This window comes from Thermobia domestica, chromosome 12, assembly GCF_964235325.1.
Source record: "Thermobia domestica chromosome 12, izTheDome1.hap1.1, whole genome shotgun sequence".
Classification (NCBI taxonomy): Eukaryota; Metazoa; Arthropoda; class Insecta; order Zygentoma; family Lepismatidae; genus Thermobia; species Thermobia domestica.
In genome coordinates this window covers 182423882-182443793 of record NC_137465.1, presented here as the reverse complement: position 1 = coordinate 182443793, position 19912 = coordinate 182423882, and the positions used below count along the sequence as shown (strand labels likewise).

Here is a 19912-nt window from a genome sequence, read left to right as displayed (position 1 = left end):
TCAAGATAACATACGTACAGCAGTGAATGTATTCTGGGAGGTTATAGGAGGATCGCTGCAAGTATATATTGCACGTATCTACGAACTTGACAATATTTTACTGATATAAGTTTTTAGGTATACATGTACGTAATTAGAATTGGCACTACCTGAAATGCCCAATGTTTCCCGAAAGTAAAGAAGTAACGTAAAAGAATTGTAAATAGCCTATCATCTTTCTAGTACAGTTACTGAAAAGTATGCACAGTTAACACTGTAGGTTCTAATTCTAATCTTAAATAGTCTATGGCGTCTTCCCTATAGTTACTTTAAATCAGTGGTTCTCAAACTTTCCAATAACGCGGACCCCCTATTTCCGAAAAATGATCTGCAGACCCCCTTGCAATCCTACCAGAAATTTCACACGGCATTTCACATGGTACAACCACTTTTCACTCCCACTTTCTTACCTAGAAGTAGGCCAAGTGAAACGATATGAATTATAATTCTAAATAACTTACGGTTCCTTTCCTACAGTCCCTAGCAACATACTAGGCTACTGTGTGGATTTTATTCTAATTTTAAGTGACCTAGGTATCTTCCCTACACTAACCTAAAAGTATACCAAGATAATTGTGTAGATTCCAATTGTAATTCTAAATAGCTTATGGTATCTTTCTCATAGTTACCTTAAAGTACGAAAAATCAGCGGTATGGATTCTAATTCTAATACTAAAAAGCATACGATCACTTCCCTACAGTTGCCTATAAGTATGCCAAACGAAAAGGTATGGATTCTAATTCTAAATAATCTACTTTTTCTTTTCTACACAGTAAAAAAATGTTGTGTTAATTCAACTCAATTTTAACACAGTGCAGTGGTTCCTGCATGACTACTACTAGGGGGTTGTTGAACACAGATCCCGCGGTATTGGCGTTTAACACAAGGGGTGTGTTACTTCTTTAACACACAACCGGTGTTGAGCGGTGTTAAATTCGGATTTGTGTTAGCATTTTCGGTGTCGATTCGACACCATGTCAGGGTCGGTAATGAGGAGAAAAGTGTTGAGTGTTATTTGTGGCGGTGTTGCACCAACACGAAGAAAGTAACACAGTGTATAGTGTGTTAGTTATTTTGTGTTAATATTACACCATGTCAAGTGTCAATATAACACAGTCCCTGTGTTCCTTCAACACCATTTTCTTATTATTTCAACACACAATCTGTGTCATAATTCAAGATCAAAACCGTATAAATAACACTGTTTTGGTGTTAATTCAACACTTCCTGTGTTAAAATTCAAGGTCAGACCACCAGATTAACACTATTTTTGTGTGTTAGTTCGACTCCACTTCTGTGTTACTACGACACCTATTTCGGTGTTGAAATAACTCCGTGTGTGGTGTTGATGTAACCATTTTTCTGTGTTGAAAAACCATGTAGTGTGCATGCTTACGCTTACCAAAGAGTTTAATTTTAAATTAAGAATAGTAAACTACAGAACACTTCATATCGAAAATTTTCATAAAAATTTTTGTCGTTCTCCCCATCATTTATTGTGAAGTATTTCTTGATGGTACGAAACACAACCTTCACCAACATCTTGTTCAAGAATGACAGGAAACTCTTACCTATATCCTTATAATATGTTTGCCTCTTAATCGTGATTCTACTTGTTTTCCGCCATTTTTGAAGCACAGTCCCCGGTGTTGACTGGTGAGCTCTAGTGCAGTGTAGAAGTGACACAGTAATACGATGTTGTTTCTCGCTGTTGACATTTCTTCAGAAATATTACGTAAAACAATTGAAAACACATCGCGCGGTTTGCAACTTGAAATTTTGCGTATACCTGGATTTATTTACGTATTTCTTTCTACTGTGTTTGTCTGTAGCTTCAATTCACAAGCCTTCATAATTAGATGTTCAACATGTTTGGCAATCACGCAGAAAACAACACCGAAGATTCTACACTTGTTTTAATTTAACACATAAGCTGTGTGTCATATCAACTACCGGCATTTGGCACACAACTCCAAATGGAGAGTGAGTTGTTCTAACCACCTATTTATGTTATATTTTAATACAATTGTGTTAACACATAGGCATGTCGTTGAAATAACCCAACGATTTTTTACAGTGTGCAGTTACTTAGAAATAAACCAATAAACTTGTGTGGGTTTTGATTAAAATTTAAATTTCATACGTATCTTCCCTAAACTAAGCTAAAAGTATACCAAGATTGTGTATATCAAGTGAAACACTGGATTCTAGTTCCAAGTAATCTAGGAATCTTCTCTACAAACATATAAAATTATGACATATAGTGATGAGGATTTTAATTTAAATTCTAAATAGCCTACAGCCTCTTTCAGTTACCTAGAAATACAGGGTGTTTCAAAATGAATATAGGGTTTTTTAAGGTTTTGTAGTATTTATTACAATTATAAACAACACATCAAATAGTAGCAAAGATGGCGACTAGTGAGCAAAAAGAATTTGTGTTTTACATTTTGCAAAAACTGAATCTGTAGTTACAGTGCCACCATCTGTGTGGAGAATTCTAAGGAGACACTTACAACTACGTCCTTATCATTTGCAGTTGCTACAAGCTCTAAAGCGTACAGACTACGGTTTACGCGCCAACTTTGCAAATGAAACGTTGCATGAGGATGAGATTTTCTAAATCGTGTCCTGTTTAGTGATGAATCAACATTTCACCTAAGTGGCGATGTGAACACTCATAATGTTCGCATCTGAGTGTCAGGAAATCCTAACGAGATGGTACAGTTTCAAAGAGACTCCTCTAAATTGAATGTGTTTTGTACCATATCACGACGAAAAGTTTATGGGCCTTTCTCGACTCTCGATTCGATGTGTGGCGTGTGACGAATGGTACTCACATTGAACACTAGTAGCAAAAACTGTCTCATCAGGCAGTTCAGGCAACTCAGTGGTAGAGCGTTCATCTCCAGTGCTTAGCGTCCCTGGTTCGATCCCCGCTCGCGCCTTGTGGACTCTGTGGTGGACAAACACCGTGCTCGTGGGTTTTCTCGGGGTTCTCCTATTTCCTCCCACTTTCTTCATTCCACCATTTCATTCATTTTTCATCTTCACCGTCTCCTTTAGCCTAACCGGCATAAACATGGGACGTAAAACTTTCATTTCATTTTTCTTTCAGCCTTATGCCAAACAAGTATCCCTCTTACAAATGAAGAGTTGAATTAAGTTGATTTTGAGTTTAACGTCCCTTTCACCAGCGAGGCTATATGAGACGGGATCGTGGAATCCAAACCACATCAGCTCCCGCTAGGAATCGGACCCGGGCCTCCCACGCCAACGCTAACCGCTTAGGTACGAAGGAGCCTCACAAATGAAGAGTTAGAAGAGATGTATACAAGTGTGAATAAAGGATGTGAAATGGTGGGGCATAAATAGTCTCGGTTTTAGTTTTTTCTCTATCTGACACTTTTCTCAAATGCCTCTTCTACTCGCCACGTATATACATTTACAATTCGTAAACGGACTTAACTCTGTTCGTGATTCCCCAGAAACGAAAATATGATCTCTGAAGTTTAAACTGCAAGAGCCTATTCACATTAGGCATAAATAACCTTCTAAAGCAACGTAACAAAATCACCATCTAAATTATTTATTTAGCTTTATGAGATGGTTTATATTATTTCTTGTATAATACACCACACAGAACTAAACTCTATCGAAAAATAATTAAAGCAAGAGTATTATTACATTCCACTCTATGGACCATAAAAATAATTAAAAATAAAAATGAGTAATTAATATAGTGAACCAACTGCCAACAACCCATTCTGTGACAATAATGTAACCACAATTTGGCATAGTATGATTTGATCTCTCAAATTGTTTGATCATGTTAGGCTATAGTTTTAACAATAAAATATTTAAATAAATAAATGAATAAAAGCAATTATTTACTTACCGACTTAGTTGAGCCGATACTAGGTTGCTGAACGGTGCAAACTTGGCTGGATTCTTGTACATACTGCAAACAAGCTTTTCCCGACATGATTCAGTGTCATAACCCAGCTGCTTGAAGACACTGTCAATCCTGGAAAGTAATGGGCTATAGAAAGGATCATAGGTAGTGAGGAGCATTGAGGATGAGGGAATATTATGGAATATTTTGAAGTCTTGTTTGGCATTCAATTTTTCGTCCGCTGGTCGCACACCATTTACACCCAACGCCGGTTGGCTATACACTGAATTCACAGCTGGCAACACTGAGGACACTTTTGGAGATGCCACCTGTAACGGTTGTTGCACTCGAGCAGCTGTAGGTACTGCTGCTGCTGGTGCCGGAACGAACACTGGGACAGGCCCGGACACTAAAGGTGTTCGGGACATTCCAGGAGCTGATGGGAAACTAACACTGTATGCTGGATCTGAAGCTGCTGTTTCTATGCGATTATCAGGGTACCTTAAATTGTTGAGGGATTCGTAACTGGTATCGAAGTTGTCCTTGAAACCTGTGTTGAAATCGTCCATTGACGATGACGTAGACACAGACACCCCTCTGGTAGCCAAGTATTTGGTAGCTGCACCTAGAATTGTTGGTAGAAACAGCGCCAGCGCCAACGATTTGACCACTTGAAGACCAATGAAGAAAGGCAGAAGTAGCTTCTTGAGTCCAAAGGCTAAAAATCCGAGACCAAAACCCGTTAAAAAGCTGTTTCTTCCAAGCACTGGAACAGAAAACAGGTTGAAGTCACGATATAAGAAAGGTTTTTTTAACAGTACACAACATTGCTGTGAATCTCACTTCAGTCTTCAAAATGGTTAGTTTTAAAATGTATCAGGACAGACAAGACTCAAGAAATTTGTCACTCACTTTGTCCTTGATGCATTCGTGTTTCGTCTGCTTTCATAGTTTTAACAATTTTATTTTAATTAAATAAATTATTTCTTTCAGTACATAATTTTAGAATTCAATTTTAAAAATTTCTTTTTTTAAAATAAAAAATGTTTAGTTTAATGTTAGTACAACTAAACTACGAGTAACATCAAAGCTACAGAGAGTTACATTGTGACGATATAGTTTCTAAACACTTCTTTGATGTGGGATTCGATTTTTGGTGGTGGCTCATGTATTTCTGATCCCACGTTACGCTGTAGGTCCATATTTCATATAGCTTCGATGCTAAAAAAGGACACAACATCCCAAAACAACTAACAAACCAAATTTAGGGAAGAAACTGTTTAGTCCATAAGGGAGCCTTATTAGTTTGCTTTTTGGAGTTTTAACAGTCTTTTTTTAATTATCGAGGCTATATGAGACGGGGACCTATAACTTAAAGTGGTTCTCGAAACACAGTATCCCGTATAAGAAATCGTATTTGGGTCTCCTACGCCAAAAAGATGCCTACAAGCCATCTAGTTACAAATGAATCTGAAACATTATCAGATATGGACAATATTTACATATTTACAACAGTGGTGAATCTAACTTGGGGCCGGGGTCCTAGGTCCCCCGTTTTTTGAGTGACAAAAATAATTTAAGCTATCATTTAAACATTTTTGGAAGCTTATAGTAAACTCATGCTATACCTATCATAGTCTGGATTCTGACTGGCTCTCCAGTTTTTACCTTATAGATCCGCCATTGATTTACAAATGTATATTGAAGACAGTTTTGTGATAATATTACAGCATCAGTTTCTTAGTCACACAAGAAACTTATAAACTAACTTAGTAGTACAACAGTATAAAGTGGTTGCTTTCAAAATGTCATTGACTATACAAAACCCGTTAGTTATAACAAGATACGTATATCTTTCACAATTTTGTTCACGAAATCTCCGCCCATGAGGTCACGAGAAATATGACCTCTAACTTAGGATAATTATATTTATTCAAAGCTGGAATATATATAAATATAAATATTACAATTTTGAGGTCGGGATTATATATTTGTAGGCTGTTCCCATTCACTCCACGGTATAGCCATTTTAGCCCAAGTATGAACGATGACATCCCTCAGCGATCACATTACCTGGGAAAAAGCCCTGGAACTTTTATGGTAGGTACCATCTCGGCATTTACCTGGTGTGAATGAGAAAAACCCAGGAAAATCCTCACTCAGGATTGATGCTCTGAAAAGGCTGTTACACCTTTCCTACCGAGTGTCCTCATCAGGAATCGAACGCGGGACAACTCATAAAGCCAGTTTAGGAAACGTAAATAGGAATTTATCCAAGCATGAGCAGTTCTACTATTGGCATGAGCAATAACTCTCTGGTTGATTTCTTGCACCAGCTAAGTAATCCTACGGCTTAGAAAACGATAATATTTATTGCCACAGAAATCCCATGTTGTGACAATGCAACCCAAATTGAAGTGCTAACAACCTTCCTAATATCTTTATATGATACTCTATCTTCATCTTCCTCCACTCAAAGAACTTTTTCTCATAGATTTCCCAGCCAGAACTATATATATACATTTTGTACAAATTTTCAATGCGGACAATCTGTTCAGCCAAGGGCGCAGATTTCTCTGTAAATTGGAGGGGGGGGGGGCATTCAGATGCAGAAGGTATATATATATGAGGATTGTAATACAAATTGCATTCAAATTATGCCTAGGGGGCCCACATTAGCTTTGGGGGGCCTAGCCCCCCGGTCCCCAGGATCGGCGACCTTGTGTTCAGCCCATCATCAATGGCCGCCGTTTACAGATGACTACTAGTGTTATTTTTTTAAAAATAATAATATTAAAAGATCGTGTGAATTTCAAAAAATCGCCATAAGCAAATAAAATGAAGAAACAGTCAGATATGAATATAATTCTTATATCTTGTTAGGATCTCGCAATATTGTGGAACATCCGAACGTGCATCTGTAAGCTCGTTACTCCTCACGATAAGTTTTGAAAGAAAACGAATTTCTAGATGCTCTCGTGTTTGCAATATATAGGTGGAGCTATTGTGTCGACTGAGTTCTTGTTAATCCATTAGCATGCTCACGAGTAATGGTACGCCCGTCCGTTAGTCCACACTCTTGAACAAAATCCGTTGTTTACAATAGACAGCTAGAATGATTGTCGCGGCCGAGTTCGTGTCAGTCCACTAACATGCTAGCGAATAACAGTTACTTACGTCCGCCCGTTACTCATACTCTTGAACGAAATCGGTTGTTTGGAGTAGGGTTAGAATGATTTTCTCGGCAAGTTCGTGTCAATCCATTATCATGTTAACGAGTAACGGTGACTTACGTCCGACTGTTACTCCACACTCTTGAACATAATACGTTGTTTCCAGTTACCTCGGCCTAGTTTATGTCAATCCATTAACATGTTAACGATTAACGGCAACTTTAACGGTAAGTAACAATTTTCCATTTTCTACTATTAAATCAAAAGTAATAGAAGTTATACATCGCGCTGTTCGATGCCACCAGTCATCCTCCAAGAATTGACATATACTTTACGAAATTCACACTTCTAGTGGGTGATCTTTTTTCTACTGCCTACTATAGATTTTTTTCTTTGAAATGAACTGTAATTTTATTGGTTTGTTTTTTACTAATTTCTTTTTCTGAACTATTGAAATGTCTATTCATGAAAATTAAATATTATTATTAAATTATTATTATAATAATATTATAAATAGTATTATTATTAAATTATTTTAGTAATATTAAATTTAATTTTGATGTATAACCTTTATTTGTTTTTGCTGTACATTCCGGTACAAACGTAGTACGAACGATTGGCATACGATTTTTTTCAATACTCCAAGGTGGGGGGGGGGGGGCTGCCGTTTCCCCAGCCTAACACTTTAAAACTCTTATAACTTGGTACCGGAGGTGGTACAAACGAAAATTTTTGCATTACATTTCAATACAAACGTAGTACAAACGATTCGTATAGGTTTTGTTTTCAAATTTCAGGGTGAAAGTGAATAAAACACTTTTTTCGGTCAATTACCTCATTAAACCTTATTTCCATGATTGGTAGCACCGTAAAGCTGTGAGAATTCTTTCTTGGTTACTGGTTACTGTATGCAACTTCAACTAAGAAAATCAGGGTTCAACTTCCGGTGACAGCTTACATTGTTTGATTTCCACATTACGCTGTATATTCACGTGTTGTGTATTCTTTGTGCTGAAAGGAATGATAATATCCAATCCAATCAGCCTCCCATCTACTATACTATTAATAAACTGTGAAGAGTGGTTCACACACAAAAAGTCTCCTTTACTTATGAAAACATTAGATCTACAAAAAGTATCACGGATTAATGAACAAAACAACTTGCTGTGTTCATATGAAATTTATAAATTGACGGTATTGTCTAATAGCTTTAACATCAGTTACTTGGTAAATTTCTTATTTTAAAAATTACACGAAGTGCCAAGAACGGATTCAAAATTTATTCATACTCCATTACATTCAATTTCCGAATTTATTGTACAGGCCTGTGTCCATGGGGAATGGGGGCGGGCACCCTAAATTTTTATTACCTCCTAAAATTTTCACGGTGGGCTTGCAAACGACCTATATTATGGCAGACCCATCTCCACGGTGGTCTATGGCGGGACGGTCCCCTTCTAAATTTTCACTGGACGGATGATTGAAAAACAAATATAATTTTGAGCATATAAAGGATTAATTAGTATGATACAATATTTCTGGGTAGCCGATAATTTTGATCCAATATTGACGTTTCATAGATTGGTATTAAGATTTAAACACACAATAGGGAATAAATGTATGCAATTTAAATTATCTTGAAAAGAATTTAAGTACGTATATAATGAACGATTTTAGTGTTCGTACAGTATGTAAAACCAATGTCTGTCTTTATATCTCTTACAATAAGATTTTTAAAGAAATGGATAAGTTGAAGAGCATTCTTATATAACTATTAGTTATTCCACACTATCATGGAATAATGGGAAATTTTGCTCGCGGAAGCCGATACACATTATTTCATAATTAACCTATTATGACAAAAAATGAACTTACTTTCAATAATTTTAAATTAAGTGTTCAATTTCTAGATTTGAACGTAAAATATATAGAGAGTAGATAAAAGAAACTAACTCGTTATTAAAAAGAGTTCATAAGTTTCCTTTTTCTTAAAAAAAAAAAAGCACGGTATTTGTATTGATAATATTGTGCACAATTTCATTCACTTTAGTCCACTTCTTCTTGACTTTCGGGCGTCAACTTTCAAAATTTTTGGTGGGGTTTTTGCCCCCTAAAACCGTTTTTTTCGCAGAAAATAAAAAAAAAACACGTATTCGTTTATTTTATGTGTAGTATCTACCTGCCAAATTTTATGAAAATCGGAGTGTTACACTTGGGAAGTGTTACTTGTTAGGCCAATCCGAAGACTAGTTATAACGCATTGCGAATAGAAGCCCACGGGATAAAAATTTAAAATTCAAAGGATATTTAATTTATTTAGCATAATTACTGCATCATGTTATACCTATGTCGTAATACAGTTGAATTCGTCCCAGAGGCAACAGTCCTATTAGCGACAGGAACTGTTATCTGTCCTATGAGCGACCGATTCATTGACATTGAGATGATGGAAGATAATATGATTCTCTCTCGTAAAATATGTTGCCTCTGCCGAACAACCTTGCTATGAAAATTACTGTTCCTCAAATATATTTTCCCTCTATTGTGAATGCAAATAGAACTTATCTTAAATTTTAGTTAGATTCGAAATAAAACATATCAAATAACGTAACGAGACAGCAGGGATATTTCCATGGAAAGTATATTCCTATGTAATAATTTATTGAAAATCCTATTGTAATATCCCCTTTCTTCAAAAGCTCTGCTTTCTGTATTTAATTAAATCCAAATCTAATTACTCAGTAAGCAAAACAGCATATTTTATTTTGGAAAACTTAAACGTGTAACAGTTTCGCCACCTATCTATTTTTTTTAGACCTCCTAAGACTATGAATAACATGAGAAAAATATTGCTAGTCCCAAGCCTAGATAAAATTTGATGTGTAGTTAAGGAAAAATATACATCATATTCTTTAATAGTTTGTTATTAATACTTGCATGCAATGTTTATTAAAGAATGCTTTATACTTCTGAATGTAAGGATAAGGTTGCATCTGAAATTCATGATTAAGCGAGAAAAATGTTGAGGGTGTATGTTTATTGTAATTGTGAAACGACTGGAAGAAATGAGACCTCTAGGAACGTGAATTTTTCGTAGTACATATGGTTAGGTTCTAAATCACACTAGCGTGAAACAAGTTAAAGAAAAGGGAACCTTATCTTCTTCCATTATCTTTGTATGAACGAATCGGTAACTCATAAGCAAGTTAGCAGATCGAATCGGTCGCTCATAGGACAGTTAACAGTTCCTGTCGAACATAGGACTGTCGCAAGTAGGACGACACCATACAGTTAATATACATAAGCCAAAAAGAAACAAACAAAGGAAAATGAACAATTCAAGAAATAACGCTGACGTCTAGTGTGATATACAACACAATACGTATGCAGGAACCACACTACATGATCATTCCGTGGCGTAGCCAGCAAGTTAACCTAGTAATTTCGTAGTAATTTCTTCTAGTGGTTGTAGTAATTTCTTTGATTAACTTATTTTTTGTATGAAATAGATGTGTACGTGTATAAGTATGGGAACACTGACAGATCTTATATATAGGGGTATTTCGTTTCTGATGAGATCGTTAGGCGAAGTGGAAATTAGGCCAAATGGGAAGTGGTATTTCACCTAAAATGACAGATGGGATTTTTATCTATGATTGACAGCTGATAAACTGTTAGGCAAAATGGGAATTAGGCAAAGTGGGAAGACACCGTGTTCCCCGATATCGTGCTTAGTATTGCGAACAAGTTCCTTATAAAAAAAAATAGTTAAGTGATGCTTAGAATTTGGCTATAAATGGCTTAACCCACAGAATTTAACAATAAAGCAAGCAAAATATTTCTTATTTGTTTTTCGTATACCTAAAACATAATGTAGTAAGTATTCTTCCTGGAATTCTCAATGCTTTCACACTTAACTTACACTTTTAATATTCACAATAAGCTTGACTTGCGAATTGCAGACGACGCATTCCTTGAATTTCTTTCTCGCCCCCCAATGTTATGACATTTCGCTAAAACTATTTATTGATCTAGGATAATACTAAAAATACACTGTTTTCGCTCAAAATTCTTGTTCGCGAATTTATTATGCGTTGAAATTAGCTAAAGGGAAAGACGAATTTCCAGAATTCGAATCATTCTGAGGCCTTGCTACTAAGTGAGAAGGGCCGATCCAGGACGGACTCCTTGGCGGTTGGAGAGGGGAAAAGGTGAAAGATTCTCAGCTTTTTCTGTCACTGGACTTTTGCAGCACTGCTGCCTGTGTATCTCGGGGGTGAACGATCCTTCACCCTTCTGGATCCGCCCAACAATTCACAATAAATGATATGATAAATAAATTACGTTAGATAGAGTAAGGGTGGTAATTTAAGTACTACTACAAACAGACGAGTTAGGAAATCATATACATACACACACAGCTCTTCTAATAGTACTAAATAACTACAAAGAAAGTACATTCTGAAACAACAATTTAAAAAACATAAAATCTCTTACAATTAGGTATGAATAGAAACTTATTAGTACAAATAAAATGGTTTTGTTAGTAAACATTATCTTCAATTTTACATATATACAAATTATTTAAATAATTCGTTTAGATAATAACAAAACAGGAATGCATCTGGAAAAAAGCGTGTGACTGATTTAAAAGTAAGACTAGACAAGAATAAACAGAAATAAACGCACAGTCTTTCAAGGCGTTAATTAGTTAGTTTGAAATAAATTAGCGCTTATTCAATATATGTGTGTTGTTATCATTTATTACAACACTGCCATTGTTAATATATTAATTCCATCGTATTAGCTTTCTTATGGTGACTTCAAGGATTGTTCCATTCCATTGCTGTATAAAATAAAATACAAGCATTATAATTATAATTACCAAATGAAATAAATTTATTTTACAATAATGCTCTAAGCAAAAAAAAATCATTTTTATATTTTGTGAATATCAAGGTTACTTAATTTATAAATTACTAAACCAAAATTTTGTAATTTTGATTTTTTGTACGAAACTTTATTTTCCATTTAAATAAAATTAAAGGTAAAACTATATACTAAAGACTACCTGTTTATTGATTAGCAATGCCGAGATAGTTCATCACGCTCTGTGTGTGGATGTCGTATTGCGAATGTTAGTATTTTTTTCTTATGTGGTTGGAAATAGTGATAGATAATAAGATAATATGTTTATATCAATTCAATATAAAGGAACTAATTACAACATGAATTTTACATTTTAATGTTCTCTAGTTATTAAAGCTCTTCGAGAGTTTGCAACATCAGAATTTTTAAAATTCGCTAGTAACATAATCTCTTTGCGAGTTTGCAACACTCTATGCTCCCTTTTATTTGATATTGACAAAAAGAACAAGTCATGCAAGAGGTAAATATATTATATGTAACTTACTATGAAACCTAAGAATAACAGTCATAAATGGGACATTAAGGTCTATTATTTGCTTTTAATTGAGGTTATTTTCAAACGGGAAAATTTTAATTTTGTGAAACGAAACATGTATAAAATATGAAAATGAAATGAAATGAAATCTTTGAGTTTTACGTCCCGCGGTTACGCCGGTTAGGAGACCGGTGATGATGAGTAATGAATGAAATTAAGAAAGTGGGAGGAAACGGGAGAACCCCAGGAAAACCCACGCACACGGTGTTTGTCCACCACAAAGTTCACTTGGCGGGGGCTGGGATCGAACCCGGGACCCCAAGCACCAGAGGAATCAAATCCAGTTGAGTTTGTTCCTTTAGTCGCTGCCTTAACTTCGATTTTGTGGGAATTGTTCTTCTGGCAACACTGTAATTTCTATGGATGTCAACACTGAATATTCTTCAGCTATATATTTTCTGTTGTAGAATAACATTGTCTATGATTGTGGTAAGTTGCATTTCATTATCTTCTTTCACTTATGAGAAACAAACAAAAGAAAAATGTAAAATTTTGTATTATTTTTAGTATGTCAGACTCCAATCTCGTTGACTAATTACCGGTACTTTGAAATCCAAACTAATACAGATAGGTGTCAAATATCGAATTCCTCAGTACCTTGTAGAAATTGCAGAGAGAGCAAGAATGTATACGGTATCAATAGTCATTAAGCGTATATTTATATTCATTTGCTTTCTGTCATTTACCAATTAGGACACTGATAATATATAATTTTGCCTTCTTGAACAATGAAGATAGTATCAATTTTTTTCTTTGCAGCACAATTTACATTGCTAATTCTTGGTTCTTCATGTTTATCATTTTTGCTCAGAAAGACAAAAGAAATCAATGATTGACTCAATGGCTCAGTCGTGCCATCTAACAACATTAAATGCAAAATAGTTCTTAGAATTCCGTGGCTTGGCGTGAGAGACCCGGGTTCGATTCCCGGCGGGAGCTCGTGTGGTTCGGATTTCACGTTAATCAGTAGGTCCCGTCTCATATAGCCTCGTTGCTGAAAGGGACGTTGAACTCAAAATTCGTTCAACTCAGCCAATAAATTACTTACTTGCCTCTCCGAAAAGTATTTACACAAGACAAATTTTACCGACCACTTGGGTTGAAGAGCTAAAATTGTACAGTGGGTCCTATCAATTCTTACTAAGGGTTTACACTGCAGTCATCATTTCTTTCTCTGAATTTTGCTGATTAGTTTAAAGCCAATAGAACATATTAAGAATGTAGAAACTAAGCTAATATCTAAGAGGATTGATAGAAGAAATAGTTCGAATGGGAAAACCAACTTATGTAGCCAGTGATCATAGAATATTTCTCCAGGGGAGGAATTGCAATAAATGGGGGAAAGATGAGTGGATACACCGAGAAAAGAAATGCAGGTGGTGTACTTAAAAAGGTAGGTTACATGCATAATTCCTGTAGTTTTTGGACTTAACGTACAGAAAACGTACAACTGAAAACGCATCTTTTATAAAACTTTCTGTAGAAGTGTTTCATCTATACGTACTTTCCGTATGAAACAATATAGGCGGCCAGAATCTCACATACAAATGGACGTATATAACATATAGCTGAGAAATGTAACATAAGTATATGTATGTGATATACGGAAAACTGTTAGATGGCAGACATCCTGCAACGGCATGGTGTAACATCTAAGGTCAGTGGGTATGTAGCATATGGATAACGTATGCTCCGTACTGATTTCTGTAGTAAGCAAGAGGATTCCGTATATTTGTACAATATACCGCTGTGCGGGGAACGGATTTTTCTCAGTGTAAAAGAGGTACTATGAAAATACTGGTAGACTATTGGAAGCATATGTTCGGAGCATCGCTTTGTATGGATATGAGATATGCTCTCTAGGAGAAGATAAACTGAGGATGGAAGCCTTAGACATGTGGTTATACTGTGCTATTTCATTATCTGTTTATGCTTAGTTATGTAGAAATTTCTTACTAAACCTTATAAATCCATAATGTTACATGGAGTTGCAATTAATTTTTCCATTACTGTATTTGTGCGAGATCCATCTTAATGTTATCCTCCCACCTGCTGAAAGCCAAGATTTATGTCTTGAAAGAAACAATTTTTTAAGTGCATACTTTCTGGCGCAAAATGATTGGTTAATTAAATGCAAATGTGAATTATCTAACTATGGCATATACAGTATCTGGGAAGAAACAGAACTTCCAGTGGATACTTTCTTGAGCCAAAAGTTGATTAATTAAGTGTATAATATGAATTATTTAACTTTAGTACATATCTTTGAAAACACAATATTTCCAGTTGATATATTGTGATATGAAGAGATCATGGGCTGCTGAAGGTGGGACCCGGGCCCTCTCTGGCTCACTAAAATGTATACGTAATACAGCAAACCACGAATACCAGAATACCAATACCAGAAATACCAGAGGTAATATAGCAACTATGGAGATGGCCCCATAGAAACTTTTCTTCGTTCGCAACTGAAAAAGATTGATTAATCAAGTATAGAATGTAAATTATCTAACTGTAGCATGATTCTTGAAATAAACTAAATTTCCAGTGGATACTTTTTTGGTACGAAACGATTGATAATGTGAGTAATGTGAATTATAAAACTATAGTATATATCTAGAAAGAAATATACTGGATATTTTCTGATGAGACAACCGCCAAGTTGAAAAGCAAGAATAAAATTTAAAAATATAAATAAATCTTAAAAAGAGAATAGGACATTAAAAAGAAATCGGCAAAATATAGGGTCTAACGAGTTTTGAGAAAGACAGTGAAAGTGAATTCGAACAGAATTGTTAGTATCGACTTTTTAATAAGATCAAACTTTACTATATCATCCTGTATATTGTTTTATGGTGTCTCAAAGTTAGTGGTCCAATGCAGCGATTGGTAGACACCCGGTTCGCATCTAGTAACTGACTATCCTTAGTGAGAATTTTCCAGTTTTTTCTTAACTTCCTAGGCAAATGCCGGAATAGTGCCTTTAAATATAGATCCTGGCTGACTTCCTGCTATCTCTTTTGTGGTTGTTGTAGTTTTCACTGCTTGATAATTGTTAATTATCCCAATATAAATTGGCCACCTAGGCTGTATTTAGAGTTTTTTAAAAATAAAAATGACAATTACTTACAATATATTTCTCACCTTGTCTGTATAAAGATCACAATCTGTTTTTCCACAATCTTTTAACCATTGTTAATATTCTCATCATGAAATTTATTTTTTAAAACTTTGTTAATACCGATGATTAAAAGAAGAGACGAGACAAAGTCTTCATAACAAGATGTCATTTTTTGTAACACCTTTTTGAGACGAGACAAAATCTTCAAAACGAGATGTAATATTTGTGACACATTCCGACAACCTCAATTGTGTCTAGGTAACTTTACTCGTTAATGTATTAGTTAAATATAATGGAAAATAAAGTTTCTATAGAATTAAAAAAGAAGTACACACAGTATAGTAGATCAAACTTAGGTACTTGAATAAGCTACTATTAGGTAAAGAAAATATAAATATATAGTTATTCAGAAAATAATGTTAAAACTAAGTTAAAATCTCTAAAATTTTAGCATAGGAAGTACGCTTGTTAAATTATGTGTATATAAATTGTATGATAGATATCTTGTATCTCTAAAACTTACTTTATATTTCTGTATGCGTGTTAATCGAAGATACGCTGTAAAACTTTATAGGAAGATTACAACGATTAACGTGCAAATAGGGTGTCGTTTCACCTTTGGTAATTTAAAGCACAAAATTTGCAAGTGGTACTCAAATAATAATGATTTATATTAGTATAAATAAAACTGTAAACAATAATTAAATACTGTCTATTTCCAACATTTCATCTCAACAACATTAAATATTGCTGTAGCCTAACAATAATCGACTGACGGTACATTTGACAGTTATTCGCTGTAATATTAATAGAACTATTTAGAATACAGACCAGAGATGGCCATTTTTAAATCCTAACTTACTCGGGCTCAGACTTTTCTGTCCTCAATGAGACTTGTGCTTACTGACTACCATGAGGCTTATACCAGCTCAGGCTCGCAGTAGCTCGAGCTCTGGATTGCTATCCTAAATCAGGCTTGAGTTCAGTGTACTCAGCGAAATTCACACTCGCTCCTGTTCGTGATCTTGAATAGGTTCGTCTTTACTTGAATTTGAGCTCTCGCTAAAGTTACCATATTTTCAAACTTGAAAAGTGGAAGAATTTCGAACAAATGATTTTTATGATGTAGTTTTCACATAACTGTATTTTACGCTACTTCTAACTTTCTCCAGGAAATCTTTCTTACAAGGAAAGTATGAATGAACTCATATCGAAACCTACCGTAAAATTTCACTCAGAGGAAGGAAGTCCCACAGAAAGACCACACACAAAAAAGCAGCTGCGTTTTTGAAGTGAAATTAACCAAAATGGCAGGTTGAAATGTCGCGTATCCATGTCGACAATTGCACAATACGTTCAATACGTTGTAAACTGCCTGTTAATAATAAAAAGTCAATAACAATAATGTGGGTACATACTATACCTAAGGGGAAGTCGCACGGTAAGTTGAACCTTGACAGCAGCCATTTTGAAATCCGCCATCTTGAATTCAGTTCAAGTTTTGTAAATAGGAATAGGGCAATATGATACATGATTTTGGGCTAGAATTTAAGCAGAAAAACAATGGTAGCAGTAGTTTTATGATACGTGCATTTGGTAAAAAGTTACAGGCATATTTATTGGGTATGTTTCCATGTGAACAACTCTCGAATGAAGCAGCCGTCCAAAAATAAGTTGTAGCTGTTGAAATGTAATTCCTGCTTGATAGTTCCACAATACATTTCAATGAGGGACGAAAGAAAAGCAGAAATGAGACAGATCAGAGGATAATTGCACATAGAGTATTTAATATAACGATTTTGTTATCAGCGATTTTGGCTAAATTTTCGTATTGTCTGGTCTATTTCCGCCCCTATTCAACCAATTTGGACCAAATTTGCAGACTAATCTCCTACAAGTGTGTAGCTTTGCTCAACAACATTTTGAACAAATTGGGAAAATATAGAGGGGTTTCCTATATTTTTGTATTTTACAAATTGTTGGACAGCTGCTTCATTCGGGAGTTGTTCACATGGAAACATACCCAATAAATGTGCCTGTAACTTTTTTACCAAATGCATGTATCTTAAAACTATTGCTACCATTGTTTTTCTGCTTTAATTCTAACCCAAAATCATGTATCATATTGCCCTATTCCTATTTACAAAACTTGAACTGAATTCAAGATGGCGGATTTCAAGATGGCTGCTGTCAAGGTTCACTTTACCGTACGACTTCCCCTTAGATATAGTATGTACCCACATTGTTGTTATTGACTTTTTGTTATTAACAGATCGTTTACAAGGGGTGGTGTCGACATGGATACGCGACATTTCAATCTGCCATTTTGGTTAATTGATTCCACTTCAAAAATACAGCTGCTTTTATGTGTGGTCTTTCTGTGGGACTTCCTTCCTCTGAATGAAATTTTACGGTAGGTTTCGATATGAGCTCATTCATACTTCCCTTGTTAGATGCGATCTAATATTAAGTATATTATTAAGTGTTTCAAGTTATAGGAACATAGAATATATAATTTTTAAAGATTTAACATTAAAGTTCTTTTCTTATGCAGCCACTGAATATTTAATTCAATTATACAGTGCGTTACAAAAATATATCATATTTTTTTGGAAACAGATTCCTAACATCAAAATAAGGGAAAAAAAAGTGCATATGGATCTGTGCTCAAAAGTGGATAGTTTCGGAGTTATAGGGTACCGATAACGAGAAATAAGTGAACTTTAAAAGTTCATAGTTCCACTACTATGGGACCTATCGTAGTCGGGTCAAGACATCACAGAGTTCACTGCTATGTGAACTATTCAAATAAATATCCATGTTTAAAAATGCTCCAGTATTTGCACACCAATTTTTTAGAGAGATAGTTGGAGAGTGATCAAGTACTCCCAAACAGCCTCTCTAAAAATGATTGTTCAAGCACTGGAGATTCTGAAAGATGGATATTTGGATAGTTCACATATTAGTTCCTCAGTGATGTTTTGACCAGACTACGATCGGTCCTATAGTAGTGGAACTATGGACCTTTAAAGTTCATTTTTTTTTGACGTTTTCGGCAACCTATAACCAGTGTTGCCAGATCTACTGATTTTGCAGGAGATCTCCTGCTTTTTATGCGTTCTACTGATCTACTGCGAAAAATAATGAAAAGTTAACAATCTCCTGCTTTTCCTTACTTCGAGAAGTTAAAGAAATGTATTATTATTAGTATTGAATTTTCATTTTTTCCTCACATAAAAACAGGAAATGTCTACGTATGCATACACAAAGCTCTGTATAGCATATAGTTATAGAACTTTGCTGTATATAATATGATTACAAGAATACAACTGTACGTCATCTTATATATGCATGATAGTTGGCGATCTTTATGACTTTCTGTAAGATTTACGAGTACGTGTTGTTTAGATTGGGACTTGGGTTGGAAGAGTAGCTTAGATCACCTCTCCAGGATCGTCAGCGTTTTACGTCACGATCACGTATGATATCGTGCAGGGGTGTCATTTCAGACTTCGCTTGAGGGGGTCAAGAGAACCACCACCAACACAAGACTTTCACGTTTTGTACTAGTACATTAGTAAACAATCGATTAAAGTATATATATTCCTAAAACTCTTGCGGGGGCAATTGTTCCCTCCTGTCCCCCTAAATGATGCCCCTGGTTACGTGTATGATAAGACATTTTCCCACCCCCCTTTGCTCTTTCACTACGTCTTACTTCACACACGCGTGAAGTAATAATGAATTCTAGACTGCTTGTTTTGACCACTGTCCCCTTAAAATTGACAATTTTTTTGCCCCCTGGATTTACACTCAGGTGCCTGTATACGTCTACTGCTTTCTCCTGTTTTTCATCTTCGAGTCTCCTGCTTTTCCAACTGATCGGTCTGGCAACACTGCCTATAACTACGAAACTATACACTTCCGAATACAGGTCCATATGAACCTCTTTTTTTCTTATTTTGGTGTGAGGAATTAATTCCCAAAATTTTGTGAAAATTTTTATAACACCCTGTATAAGTTTCATTGCTCCTAAATTCATAATAACATTGAAGTATAGTTTTACTGTTAATAATCTAACAAATACTAAAGAGATTTTGCTCATACAAAAGGGACGAAATTCCATCTACTAATACTAGATCTATATAGATTAGTTGGTTGAGGGAATTTAGCGTCCCTTTCAGCACCAAGGCTCTATGAGACATAGGCCAACAGTTTA

General features: G+C 35.2%; 1 protein-coding gene across 4 annotated transcripts in view; it reads right to left on the bottom strand.

Annotated features, from left to right (window-relative positions):
- Nucleotides 1-19912, bottom strand: part of Osi24 (Protein) — a 164851-nt gene that overhangs the window by 80994 nt on the left and 63945 nt on the right. For 3 of the 4 annotated variants that reach the window (XM_081734457.1, XM_081734458.1, XM_081734459.1), the window contains one exon: nt 3939-4701. In XM_081734457.1, coding sequence (XP_081590583.1) covers nt 3939-4701 — 763 coding nt within the window. Of the gene's footprint in view, nt 1-3938; nt 4702-19912 lie in introns of those variants that run through there. The other variant, XR_014127834.1, reaches the window with a different exon arrangement.